Here is a 13,302-nt window from a genome sequence, read left to right as displayed (position 1 = left end):
CTTGCGTTGTAGCTGTACTGGAACATCTAGGGGTGCGGCAAGTTCTGGAGCACAAATCTTCAGCAGTACTACTGCCGGAATATTGACAGGGTCCATAGCCTTTGCAGTATTCAGTGTCTTCAGCTGTTTCTTGATATCACATGGAGCAAATCGGATTGGCTGAAGACTGGCATCTGTGATGCTGGGGACCTCCGGAGGAGGCCGAGTTGGATCATCCACTCAGCACTTCTGGCTGAAGGTTGTTGTGAATACTTCAGCCTTATCTTTTGCACTGATGGGCTCCATCATTGAGGATGGGGATATTTGTAGAGCTGCCGCCTCCAATGAGTTGTTTAATTGTCCACCAACATCCAAGACTGGATGTGACAGGACAGCAGAGCTTAGATCTGATCCGTTGGTTGTGGAATTGCTTAGCTCTGTCTTTATCACTTGCTGCTTTTGCCATTTGGCACACAAGTAGTCCTGTGTTATAGCTTCACCAGGTTGACATCTCATTTTTAGGCATGCCTGGTACTGCTCCTCCTGATATGCCAGCCTGATGAAGCTACAATAGGACTGCATGCATGTTAAACAACGGAAACAGCATGCTATTGAGAAAGCTAAGCGATCCCACAAACACTGGATTGGATCGAAGCTTTGCTGCCCTGCATATCCAGTGGTGAATGGTGGTGAACAATTTAAATAACTAATTGGAGAGGAAGCTTCCAAAAACATCCCCATCCATAATGATCAGTGCAAGGGACAAGACTGAAGCATTTGCAACTGTCTTCAGCCATAAGTGCCGTGTACCTGATCCATCTCGGCCTCCTGAGACCCCCAGTATCACAGAAACCAGATAATTTGATTCACTCCACGTGACATCAAGAAATGGCTGAAGGCACTGGATACAGCAAAAGCAATCAACACTAACAACGTCCCAGCTGTAGTATTGAAGACTTGTCCTCTAGAACTAGCCGTGCCCGTCATCAAGCTGTTCCGTTACAGTCACAAAACGGGAATTTACCTGATGATGTTGAAAATTGCCCAGGTATGCCCTGTCCACACAAAGCAGGACCCCTCTAATCCAGCCAGTTACCACCCCTTCAGTCATCTCTCAATTATCGGCAAAGTGATGGAAGTTGCCGTTGATGGTGCTCTCAAGTGGCACTTACTCAGCAATAACTCGCCTATGATGCTCAGTTTGGGTTCTGCCAGGGCTACTCTGCTCCAGATCTCATTACAGCCTTGGTCCAAATGTGGACAAAACAGCTGAATTCTAAAGGTGATATAAGAGTGACTGTTCATGACATCAAGGCAGTATTTGACGGAGTATGGAATTAAGTAGCCCTAGCAAGATTGGAATCGGGGAAAACTCTTCACTGGCTGGAGTCATAGCTAGCACAAAGAAAGATGGTTGTCGAGGCCAATCATCTCGGTTCCAGGACATCACTGCAGGAGTTCCTCCTAAGCCCATTCATTTTCAGCTGCTTCATCAATGACCTTCCCCTCATCATAAGATCAGAAGTGAGGTTTTTACAGATAGTTGCACAGTGTTCAGTACCATTTGGATCTCATCAGATTCTGAAGCAGTCCATGCCTGCACGGTAGCAAGACCTAACAACAATCAGGCTTGGGTTGAATAGTGGCAAGTAAAATTGACACCATAAAAATGCCAGGCAATGACCTTCTCCAACAGGAGAGAACTTAACCTTCTTGACATTCAACAGATTACCTTCGCTGAATTCCCCACCATCAGTATACTGGGGGGGGTTACCATTTACCAGAAACTTAACATCAGCCGTACAAATACTATGACAACAAGAACAAATTAAAGGCTAGGAATCCTGCGGAGAGGAACTCACCTCCTGACTCCCCAAAGCCTGTCCACCATCTACAAGGCACAAGTCTGAGTGTGATGGAATACTCTTCACTTGCCTGGATGATGCAGCTCCAAGAGCACTTGAAGCTTGATACCACCCAAGGCAGCAGACCCATCTACCTCCTTGCATATTCACAACAATCAGGCAACAGGAGCAGCAGTATGTCCCATCTACAAGAAGCACTGCAGCAATTCACCTAGGCTGCTTTGACATAACCTTCCAACCTATGACCTCTACCACCTAGAAGAACAAGGGCAGCAGATGCAAGGGAACACCACCGCCTGCAAGTTCCCTACCAAGGCACACCGTTGTGAGGGGGTGTGAGGCTGTACTCTGAACGTAACAGGAGTGAGTGACAATGCTAAGTAATTATGTTAAAACAACAATATTATTGAATAATAAATAAAATGACAATTACAATTGATAATATAAAAAAGCAAAAAGAAAAAGACTTTATTGAAAGACGAATGCACTATATCAGAAGAAAGGGAGAAAGACAATTTTTTTAAAGCATAAACAATAACCCCAAATTGGTCTGTTCCACAACAGCTCCCCAAAATTGATAGCCCCAACTTAGTCTGTTCCATGACAGGATGCTAAATTGATAAATTCCCCTTGCTACATATATGACCAAGCTTCTGAGTGAATTTGAGGGTGGACTCTTCATCCAGCCGCTCCGATGTCCCTTCCCCCTGTAGTGTTCAGTGGTTGACTATTCCACTCAGGCTGTAGCGGCGAATCCTGGAACTTGTGAGGTGCTTGATGTGTCAGCCTGTTTTTAAGCCAAATTTCTGGCTCCATTCCAGTCTTTCGAGGCTTAGTTCAAATTTTCTCAAAACAATGACTCTGGAAAAACATGAATCCTTATCATTTCTACTCACAGGCACTGCAAGGCTTTGCAGACTTCACAATCCAAGTTCTTTATGCATCTTTTGATGGTGTCTTCCCATCTGCCTTTAAAGAGGTTTAGTCCATCAATCAAGCTCCATCTCCTGATGACTACCCCATGTAAGGCTACTCATTGTCTTGGTGTGTAGTTCGAAGGTCATCAAATGCAGTAAGAAAGGACTTTTGATAAAAAAGCAGCTTTTATTTTAGTAGGCTAGTGGGAAAACAGATGTAGACTAAACAACAGCTGTGGATGGCCAATGTGGAAAGCAAAAGTCTTGGGAAAACACTTCAGTACTGATTATTATTGATTGGTTAATCAAAATATGATCACAGCAATGTTTACAAAGTAAGATTCATTACAGGTTGACTTAAAAATCACAAGTGAAGCAAAAATAAAACTACATAAATTAGTGATTGCGGCCATAGGCCTACACCATCCTGACTTGAAAATATATCGCTGTTCCTTCACTGTTGCTGGGTGAAAATCCAGGAACACCCTCCCTAACAGCATTGTGGGTGTACCTACACCACATGGACTGCAACAGTTCAAGGCAGTGGCACATCACCAACTTCTCATGGACGATAAATGCTGGCCTTGACTGTGAAGCTCATATCCCAAGAATGAATAGAAAAAAAAACAGGATTTCAGTTTTCTGGAGAGACTGGGGAAAGTAGGCTTATTCTGCCTAGAGGAAGTGAAATCTAAGAGGAGATTTGATAGACGTGTTCAAAATTATGCATGGATTTAATAGAGTAAATAAGGAGAAACTGTTTCCAATGACAGGTTGGTAACCAGAGGACACAAAGTCAAGGTGATTGGCAAAAGAAATAGAGGTAATGTGAGGACTTTCCATGGCCTGGAATGTGCTGCCTCACAGGGTCGTTGAAGCAGATTCAGTAGCAACTTTTAAAAGGGAACTGGATAGATCCTCGAAGGGAAAAGATTTACAGGAGCTATGGGGAAAGAACAGGAGGAGTGGGACTAATTGAATAGCTTTTTCAAAGTGATGGAACAGGCATGATGGCAGAATGGCCTCTTTCTGTTCTCTATTATTCCGTGTGACTATCTGTCAAATACTCAATGATGTAATGGCATCTATTGATTTCAGGTTACCAGATCGGCAAGCCCGTTATAGGTGCTTTTGAAAATGGCAAGACTTTACGAAAGGCTCCCTTAAGCATATGGCGACCAGGTGATATATTTTCCTGTGGACATTAGAATAACAAACTCTTTCACCCATTTAGTCTTTAGAGGAGCAGGGACAGGAAAGCTAATGGTTCACAGGCTGCCCTACAAATTCCAATACTGTTTTCCTTCCATCAGTGCACAGACAGTCTTCCTGTCAAACAGAAATAAGAGTAAAATTACATGTAAGGTGATAATATGGAGAATGAGGAAACTCAATGTTTTAAAATAGGTGCGAGAGTTAATTCCTGTACTGAGCTGTTCATCAGCCAGCAAGAGAAATTTCCATCGGCTGAAGTGCAAAGATTGCAATTTTCGTATTCCTAACTAAGTGTCACTATATCATGCTATAAATTAGTTATCTTGCGATATTAAAACTTAACACTACATTTGTGCAGTATTGAAATGCTGACACTGATGCTGTCCGTTTCACTATGCTGTCCTCACATTTCATTTATGTACTATTCCAGTGTGCTCTCCTCAAGCACTGCTGATTTTATCACTGTTTGTGCACTGAGGGAGTTCTGACTGCGGGTGCCCTCATTAGAAGAGGCTCAGTTAGAGCATTCCTGACTGCCCTGATGTTGAAGTGAGCAGGGACTGGCCTCCACCACACTCCAGAACCTATAGCACAATGTGCAAATCAAGGCCTGAGTCCAGTGGGGTTTTAACCATATTAGCAAAACATCAGCAACTTTAATAAAATTAATTTCTGCTTGTATGTTTTCTTACAATACATTTTCATCCCTTTTTGTTTTGCAGTTGGAAATGGGTTGTGTTCATCAGCTCAAACAACATCAGTGTTGTTTAGAAAAGACTCTATCTCTGGCTGCCTGTTGAGGCTCAGCATTGATAACTTTGAAAACTGTGCTAATCTCAGGTGTGTAGCCTGCCCATGTCTGATTCCCTAAAATGTGACATAAAATGTCAACATTTTGTGTTAAGAAGTCTAAAATATTCATGCAATGTGCAGGCTGTTTCACTGTCGCAGTTTACCACAGTGACTGTGTCCATCTATAGTTCATTCATATTCTTAAAAAAAACTAATTTGTGGATTAAACTATACACGTGTCCAATTGACAAAGCGAGTTGCTTTCGAAAGTGAAAATGGAGGAACTAAGATAGGTAATTTGGTGGTACCACGATGTGGTGAGATATGAGTGATATGCGTTGAGTTTCTGAGATCGGCTGGGAGTTGTATACCTCCACTGTTCTGCAGGGGCCTGAGAAAATCTGAAGATAAGCCACCTGGCAGTTGGCTGTAGAATGGCTTACAGAGACATGGATGATGGTGTTCCTCTGATCCATCTCTGCTGCCAAGAACGATGTATCTTCACTGTATAAATATAAAAAATTAAATGATACAATGAAGAGAGAATTTATTCCAAATGCTTTTCTGACCTTGGGATGTCCCGAAGTGCATCACAGGCCAATGCAGCACTATTAGAAGTGTAGTCACTGTAATGTAGGGAAATAAAATGAAAAGAAGACTGTATGAAGCATATTACCATGTTATAAACCAACGGCACCAGCTCAGAAATGTAAGGGCTGCAAAATTCAGACCTAATGTGGCTACTTTTAACTTTCTTCCAGCTACATATTGGAACTTCTGGTTAAGAGACTAGAGAAGCTGGGATTGTTCTCCTGAGAGCAGAGAAGATTAACGGGTGATTTAGTAGATGTGTTCAAAATCATGAACAGCTTTAATAGAGTAAATCAGGAAAAATCTTTTCCATTGACGAAGGAGTGACCAGAGGACATAGATTTTTTGTTAATGACGCAAAGCAGAGGAGAAATAAAATTTTTTTAAGCAGTGAGTTACGATCTGAAATGCATCACTTGAAAGGATGGTGGAAGTGGATTCTGTAGGTAACTTTCAAAAGGGAATTGGATAAATATTCAAGGAGAGAAAATTGCAGGGATATGGGGAAAGAGCAGGGGAGTGGGACAAACTGGATAGATCTTTCAAAGAGCCAGCATGGGCAAGATGGGCCAAATAGCCTTTTTCTGTGCCACATTGTTCTATGAAATTGTAATTTGTTTAATCTTTGAGTTGGGACAATATTGCTGATGGTGTCTCACCACAGAAAGAGGAGCCGTGTGGCTATGTGTAACTGCACCTTTGGCAGATTTGCAGGCAGTTTCTGTATGGGAATGTCTGGCTGGGACTGACACAGTATATCTGAGACCACTGCCACCCATATAAATATAATATCACAGCACCACTAATATATAATGACACTGCATCGGTTCCAGTGCCCATCTTTTGTATGTGTTTGCTAGAAATGAAATATTAATACTCATCTGCTTTATGACAGGTCTATTGTTTATAAAAATCTTCTGAATCTTGTGCCAACAAATGTATCAAGGAGAGGCAATTCAAACCCTGCTGATCTGTCAGAATGGGTGCCATTATTCAAAGGTATTTGCAGCTGAAGTATAGCATTTGGTGCATGTATTTATTAAATAACTTTATAACATTCTGTATAACACATTGAGCAAATTCCTATTTAATTGCCCTTCACTTACCATAAGCAATTATCTAAATCCAAGAACTTGTGGAAAGATGAGTTTGTATTTCTGGTCCTCACAATGTCCCAAAGTGCTTCACAGCCAATTAATTACTTTTGAAGTGCAGTCACTGCAGCAGTCATTTACCAAGACCCCACGAACAGCAATGAAATGATTGACTAGTCAATTTGCTTAGCGCTGGATGTTGAGGTGGAAATGTTGGCTGGGGCACCAGAAACTAGCTGCTCCTTGATTTATGCTGTGGGATCTCCTGCATTCACTTGAAAGGGCAAGATGGGATCATGGGTTTAACATTTTATTTGAAAGGTGGCAGGAATCCATCAGTACTGCACCTGGAGTGGATGTTTTCCAGCTGGCTGCTCCTATTGCTGCTGCAATACTAGAGGCAGCTGTTCCTGCACATGTGCAGATAGTTAGTGACATAGTCAGCAACATCCTTCCAGTCTGGATTAGGGAATTGGTCATTACAAAGAGTGTCACCCTCCACCACACTGTAGAGCACCTGAGGCTCCCTTATCTTTGCTGCTTTCTGGTCAACCAGATAGTTTAACACTCAGATGTAGAAAGCAGATTCTCACATCACTGCATCACACCAGTCGTACCTGATGCTGTGTTTGTTGAACCGGAAACATTCAAGTGCTCAGTGCTTACGATTACAATGAACTATTGGAAGTCATTATGGAATCCAGAAGGCCTACCATCAGCAGTGGAAGATGTTTGCTCCCTGGCAACGTTCTTAACTTTCATTCAGAAGATAATGAATTCAGATCTCACTTAAGCACGTAATTCAATGTAGTATTAAGAGAGTGCTCTCTAAGGGACTGATTTTCAATGATGGGTTAAACTGAAGCCCCAGTTGCCTGTTCACGTGGATATCAATGATTCTATATGAAGAACAGGAAGCACCCTCTGTACCTTGGCCAACATTTCTCTTGCAACTAACTCCACCAAAATCTGATTTCCTAAATGTATATCTCACTTGCTGTTTGTGGGAGCTTCTTGTGTGTAAATTAGCTGTGTTTGCAGAACTACAATAACCACTTCAAAATCAATTCGTTGGTTGTTTAGCATTTAGAAATTCCCGAAGGACATGATCAAGTGCTATATGAATTCCAGTTCTTCTGATGTTCATTTGTATTCTAGGATTGTAAGATCCTTTAGTTTAGCAAATTGTTCAAGAATTCCAGCAATAATACATTTTTTTTATATACAAATGCAGCTCCACCTATTAGTTCAACCAGTGGTGAAGATTTTTTACAAGGATTATGCACTGAGATTCCTGCCAACTTGAACGTTTGGTTCCTCACAGCGGTTGTTGGTGCAATTGAAGGCATACCACAACGAGAGATACTTGGAGCTGAAGCTAAGTAAGAAGATGGGCATTATAATTACATTGGCTAGTTGATATCTCAAAATAAATCTTAAGATTTAAATGCTGTAGAGGAGCTAATATTTAATATATGCTAATTAAATTACACCCAGATCAGTGCTAATTAATTAATATAGCAGAAGTTTTTCCAATTATAAAATTTTTTCATTTTTGGCTCGGGGAGAGGAACCATGAGAATAAGTTATTGGAATTTAAATTCTCCACACTAGAAGTGGCAACTTGTACACCTGTAGTTTGTATTCTTCGTCATCTATAAATTCATATCCTCTCATGTTATTGCCTGAGGGGAATAAAAATTAAACTAGGCACCTGAAGAGCGGAACTCCTGAAATGAGGTGAGAGTGACTGCCCTTGACATCAAGGCCGCATTTGATTGAGTATGGCATCAAGGAGCCCTTGCAAAACTGGAGTCAATGGGAATCAGGGGAAAACTCTCTGCTGGTTGGAGTCACACTTAGCAAAAAGTCAGATGTTTGTGGTCGTTGGAGGTCAGTCAGCTCAGTTCCAGGACATCACTGCAGGAGTTCCTCAGGGAAGTGTCCTCGGCCCAACCATCTTCAGCTGCTTCATCAATGACCTTCCTTCCATCATTAGGTCAGAAGTGGGGATGTTCACTGATGATTGCACAATGTTCACCCTTCATGACTCCTCAGATACTGAAGCAGTCCATGTCCAAATGCAGCAAGACCTGGACAATATCCAGGCTTGGGCTGACAAGTGGCAAGTAAAATTCACACCACACAAGTGTCAGGCAATGACCATCTCTAACGAGAGAGAATCCAACCATCGCCCCTTGATGTTCAATGGCATTACCATCATTGAATCCCCCACTATCAACATCGTGGGGGCTACCATTGACCAGAAACTGAACTAGCCATATTAAAACTGTGATATAAGAGTAGCCCAGAGGCTAGGAATCGTGCGGCGAGTAACTCACCTCCTGACTCCCCAAAACCCGTCCACCATCGACAAGGCACAAGTCAAGAGTGTGATGGAATACTATTCGCTTGCCAGGATGAGTGCAGCTCCCACAACACTCGAGAAGCTTGAAAAAGCAGCCCACTTGATTGGCACCACATCCACAAACATTCACTCCCTCCACCATCAACGCACAGTAGCAGCAGTGTGTACCATCTACAAGATACACTGAGGGAATTCACCAAGGCTCCTTAGACAGCACCTTCCAAACCTACGACCGCTAGCATTTAGAAGGACAAGGGCAGCAAATAGATGGGAACACCAACACCTGGAAGTTCCCCTCCAAGTCACTCACCATCCTGACTTGGAAATATATCACCGTTCCTTCACTGTCGCTGGGTCAAAATCCTGGAACTCCCTCCCTAACAGCATTGTGGGAGTACCTACACCACATGGACTGCAGCGGTTTAAGAAGGCAGTTCACCACCACCTTCTCAAGGGCAGCTCGGGATGGGCTATAAATGAATAAAAATAAAATCTGCTTGTAGTTCGATCTTTCTGCCTCTGATTCTTTGCACTTTGAGACTCGAATGTTTCTCAAAGAATAGACATGTTACCAAGGCTTTTCACCTTGTACTCATCAGTACAGCTTGCAGGAAATTACCGACAGTCATGGGGGTACAATAATTTATGCTGCATGAGAAGAGAGTGCTGGTTTGTTGGCAAATGAGCTCTGGTGGAGATGTTGCCATGGAGAATGCAGCATGGAACAGTTAACTGTCCAACTATGTTCAAATTCACACTGGACAGGCCGACTCTGGTCAAGACATGCACTGGGAAATAAAGTAGGGAATGACTGTTCCCCAAGCTTTAGATTAGTTGAAAAAGGTACAATTTGTGGACATGTTCCTCCTGTCTGCAAAGGACAGGGTCCTGTGTGTGCGTATATGTAGCTTCTAGCATGTGTAAGTACTCATTGCAAGTTGTTCCCTGTTTACTGTTGGTCATTTCTTGCAAGCTATCCTGATGTGTGCAAGACAGAAAGCTTTGACAGCATGTCTCTCTTTTCAGCAATACTCAAGTTCTGTACTACCAAATGACTACTTGAGACTCCCTTCTAGACACTTCAGTTTTCCTGACAACTTTCCCATCACTTACATCCTCCTCTCTTCATACACCTGTTTGTCACTCAGAGAGTAAACCAAATAGATCAATGCGGTTAAAGGGTGAATGAATGAAAGCAGAAACTTAAAATGTGATGGAAATTGCTAAAACTTGACTGATAACTCTGACAATTGTTTTCTGTTTCAAATGGTGACACAGAGGCATGACTGAGAGGAATTGCTCAGCAGTTGAGGACTGTGTGCCTGAACCTTACCACTATTCATGCTGGTAATGGACAATAGGAGGCTATGCTGTTCATCAGCCTTGCAGGCTGTTTGATAGAGCTATCTAATTAATCCCACACCCCCTGCCCTGCATATTTCTTCTTTTCAACTGTATACCCATTCCCTTTTGAAATTTACTCCCGAATTCTGTTCTGGTGGAGGCAGGTTCAATCAAGGCATTCAAGAGGGAATGGGGTTATTATCTGATGAAGAATGTGCAGGGTTATGGGGAGAAGGTTGGGGACTGGCACTAGGTGCATTGCTCACTCGGAGAGATGGTGCAGACACACTGGGCTGAATGGCCTCCTCCTGTGCTGTAATGATTCTGTGAATTACCTCCCACCACCCTTTCAAACAGCACATAATTGACCACAACTCAATGCGTAAAAAATAAAATTCTCATCTCCCCTCCATCTCCTAAAGAGTCATAGAGGACTGTAGCACAGAAAAAGGCCCTTCGGCTCATCAAGTCTGCGCCACTCAAACATCTAATTCTTTTAATCCCATTTTCCAGCACTAGGCCCATAGCCCTGTATGCCATGGCATCGGAAGTGCACATCCAAATACTTAAATGTTATGAGGGTTTCTGCCTCCACCACCCTTACAGGCAGTGAGTTCCAGATTCCCACCACCCTCTGGGTGAAAAAATTCTTCCTCACGTCCCCTCTAAACCTCCTGCCCCTCACCTTAAATCTATGCCCCCTGGTTATTGATCCCTCCACCAAGGGGAAAAGTTCCTTCCTGTCAACCCTACCTGTGGCCCTCAATATACACCTCAATCATGTGCCCCCTCAATCTCCTCTGCTGTAGGGAAAATAACCCCAGTTTATCCAATCTCTCCTCTTAACTAAAACATTCCAGCCCAGGCAACATCCTGGTAAATCTCCTCTCACTCTCTCTAGTGCAATCACATCCTTCCTGTAATGCAGATTCCAGAACTGCACGCAATACTCTAGCTGTGGCCTAACCAGCATTTTATACAGTTCCAGCATAACCTCCCTGCTCTTATATTCAATGCCTCGGCTAATAAAGGCAAGTATCCCATATGCCTCCTTAACCACCTTATCTACCTGTCCCGCTACCTTAAGGGACCAGTGGACATGCACACCAAGGTCCCTCTGATCCTTGGTACTTTCCAGGTCCTACCATTCACCGCATATTCCCGTCCCTTGTTCATCTTGCCCACGTGCATCACCTCACACTTATCCAGATTAAATTCCATTCGCCACTGATCAGCCCATCTGACCAGCCCGTCTATATCCTCCTGTAACCTAAGGCAATCTTCCTCACTATACACCGCCCCCCCCCCCCCCAATTTTCGTGTCATCCGCGAATTTACTGATCAATCCTCCTACATTCAAGTCTAATCTCCTGTTGTAACAAGTTGTGTGAATGGATTTTTCTTCTCAGTTTTTCCACAGTGACCTGGCACATCAGCCGTGGAGGAGGAAAAGCAACAGGCGCTGTGAATAATCCCCTTTTACAATCCTTTTGGGTCAGCATATCTGTCCAGTTTATCCAAATACCTGCACAGCCGGAACCAATGAAAACCAGGTAGAAGGAAACTGTCACGTAGATTGTCAGATGGTGTCAGTTTTTTGCGCCCAATGAAAGCATATTATTATTGAAGATAGATGTATCAATATTCTTGGAAATGCAAGTCTTTTGTTACAAATCAAAATTACATAGATCTCAAATGAGAGGGACAGTGCTGGTCCCGGCATGTTAGACCATAGCTCTTATACCAGGGGTTTGAGCCTGCAGATTCCCCACACAGAGTGACCCAACTCTGCTTAGAAATATTGCTGGCAATGTCATCACCTGACCTTCCTCCAATTGCCCCGCCCCCACACTACAACAGCACTTTCATCCTCGTATCACCTTGCCCTCCTATCTTGATAAACTCTTTGTTACTTGATCTATTGATCTCTGCCTTGAATGTACTCAATGACTGAACATGCACAGCTCTCTGGGGTAGAGAATTCCGAAGATTCACAACCCTTTGAGTGAAAAAGTTCCCCATCTCAATCTTGAATGACCAACCCCTTATCCTGAGTCTCTGACCCCCAGTTCTAGATTCTCCAGCTAGGGGATATAACCTCTCGGCTTCTACCCTGTTAAGAATTTTAGAAGTTTACTTATAGACGTAGACGAGGAGGAACAGAAAGCTCAGCTGGCTGAGAAGAGGGCCCAAAGAAAACAGGCCAGCGAATCTTGTGCACCTTCTCAATCTTTGGCCTTCACCCGCAACAAACGTAAAGTATTGGTCAGTTTTGGTCTCCTTATCTAAGGAAGGATGTATTTTCAATAGAGGGAATGGGATGGAGGTTCACCAGACTAATTCCTGGGACGAAGGGATTACAAAGAACAAAGAAAAATACAGCATGGGAACAGGCCATTTGGCCCTCCAAACCTGCGACGATCATATTGCCTGTCAAACTAAAACATTTTGCACTTCCGGGGTCCGTATCCCCCTATTCCCATCCTGTTCCTGTACTTGTCAAGCTGCCTCTTAAACATCACTATCGTACCTGCTTCCACCACCTCCTCTGGCAGCGAATTCCAGACACTCACTACCCTCTGCGTAAAAAAACTTGCCCTGCACATCTCCTCTATAGTTTTCTCTTCTTACCTTAAATCTATGTCCCCTAGTAATTGACCCTTCCACCCTGGGAAAAAGCTTCTGACTATCTATTCTGTCCATGCCACTCATAATTTTGTTAACTTCTATCAAGTCGCCCCCTCAATTTCCGTCGCTCTAGTGAGAACAATCCGAGTTTCTCCAACCTCTCCTCATAGCTAATAACCTCCAGACCAGGCAGCATCCTAGTAAACCTCCTCTGCACCCTTTCCAACGCCTCCACATCCTCCTGGTAATGTGGCGACCAAAATTGCATGCAATATTCCAAGCGTGGCCTAGCCAAGGTTCTCTCCAGCTGCAGCATGACTTCCCAGCTTTAATACTCAATACCCCTGCCAATGAAGGCAAGCATGCCATATGCCTTCCTGACTACCTTATCCACCTGCGTTGCCACTTTCAGTGACCTGTGGACCTGTACACCCAGATCCCTCTGCCCGTTGATGCACTTAAGGGTTCTGCCATTTACTGTATAATTCCTGCCTGTATTAGACCTTCCA

The 13,302-nt window shown here is 43.3% G+C and overlaps 1 protein-coding gene across 1 annotated transcript in view; it reads left to right on the top strand.

The window, feature by feature from the left end:
• The window catches only part of tctn2 (tectonic family member 2), a 53,059-nt gene that overhangs the window by 27,614 nt on the left and 12,143 nt on the right, over positions 1 to 13,302 (top strand). The window contains exons 12-16 of the mRNA XM_041203438.1: positions 3,860 to 3,943; positions 4,699 to 4,816; positions 6,255 to 6,358; positions 7,688 to 7,835; positions 11,575 to 11,718. Of these exons, the coding sequence (XP_041059372.1) occupies positions 3,860 to 3,943; positions 4,699 to 4,816; positions 6,255 to 6,358; positions 7,688 to 7,835; positions 11,575 to 11,718 (598 nt within the window). The remainder of the gene's footprint in view (positions 1 to 3,859; positions 3,944 to 4,698; positions 4,817 to 6,254; positions 6,359 to 7,687; positions 7,836 to 11,574; positions 11,719 to 13,302) is intronic.

This window comes from Carcharodon carcharias, chromosome 13 (genome assembly GCF_017639515.1).
Source record: "Carcharodon carcharias isolate sCarCar2 chromosome 13, sCarCar2.pri, whole genome shotgun sequence".
Taxonomy (NCBI): domain Eukaryota; kingdom Metazoa; phylum Chordata; class Chondrichthyes; order Lamniformes; family Lamnidae; genus Carcharodon; species Carcharodon carcharias.
Note: the sequence above shows the minus strand (reverse complement) of the source record. Positions and strands in the feature narration are given on the sequence as shown.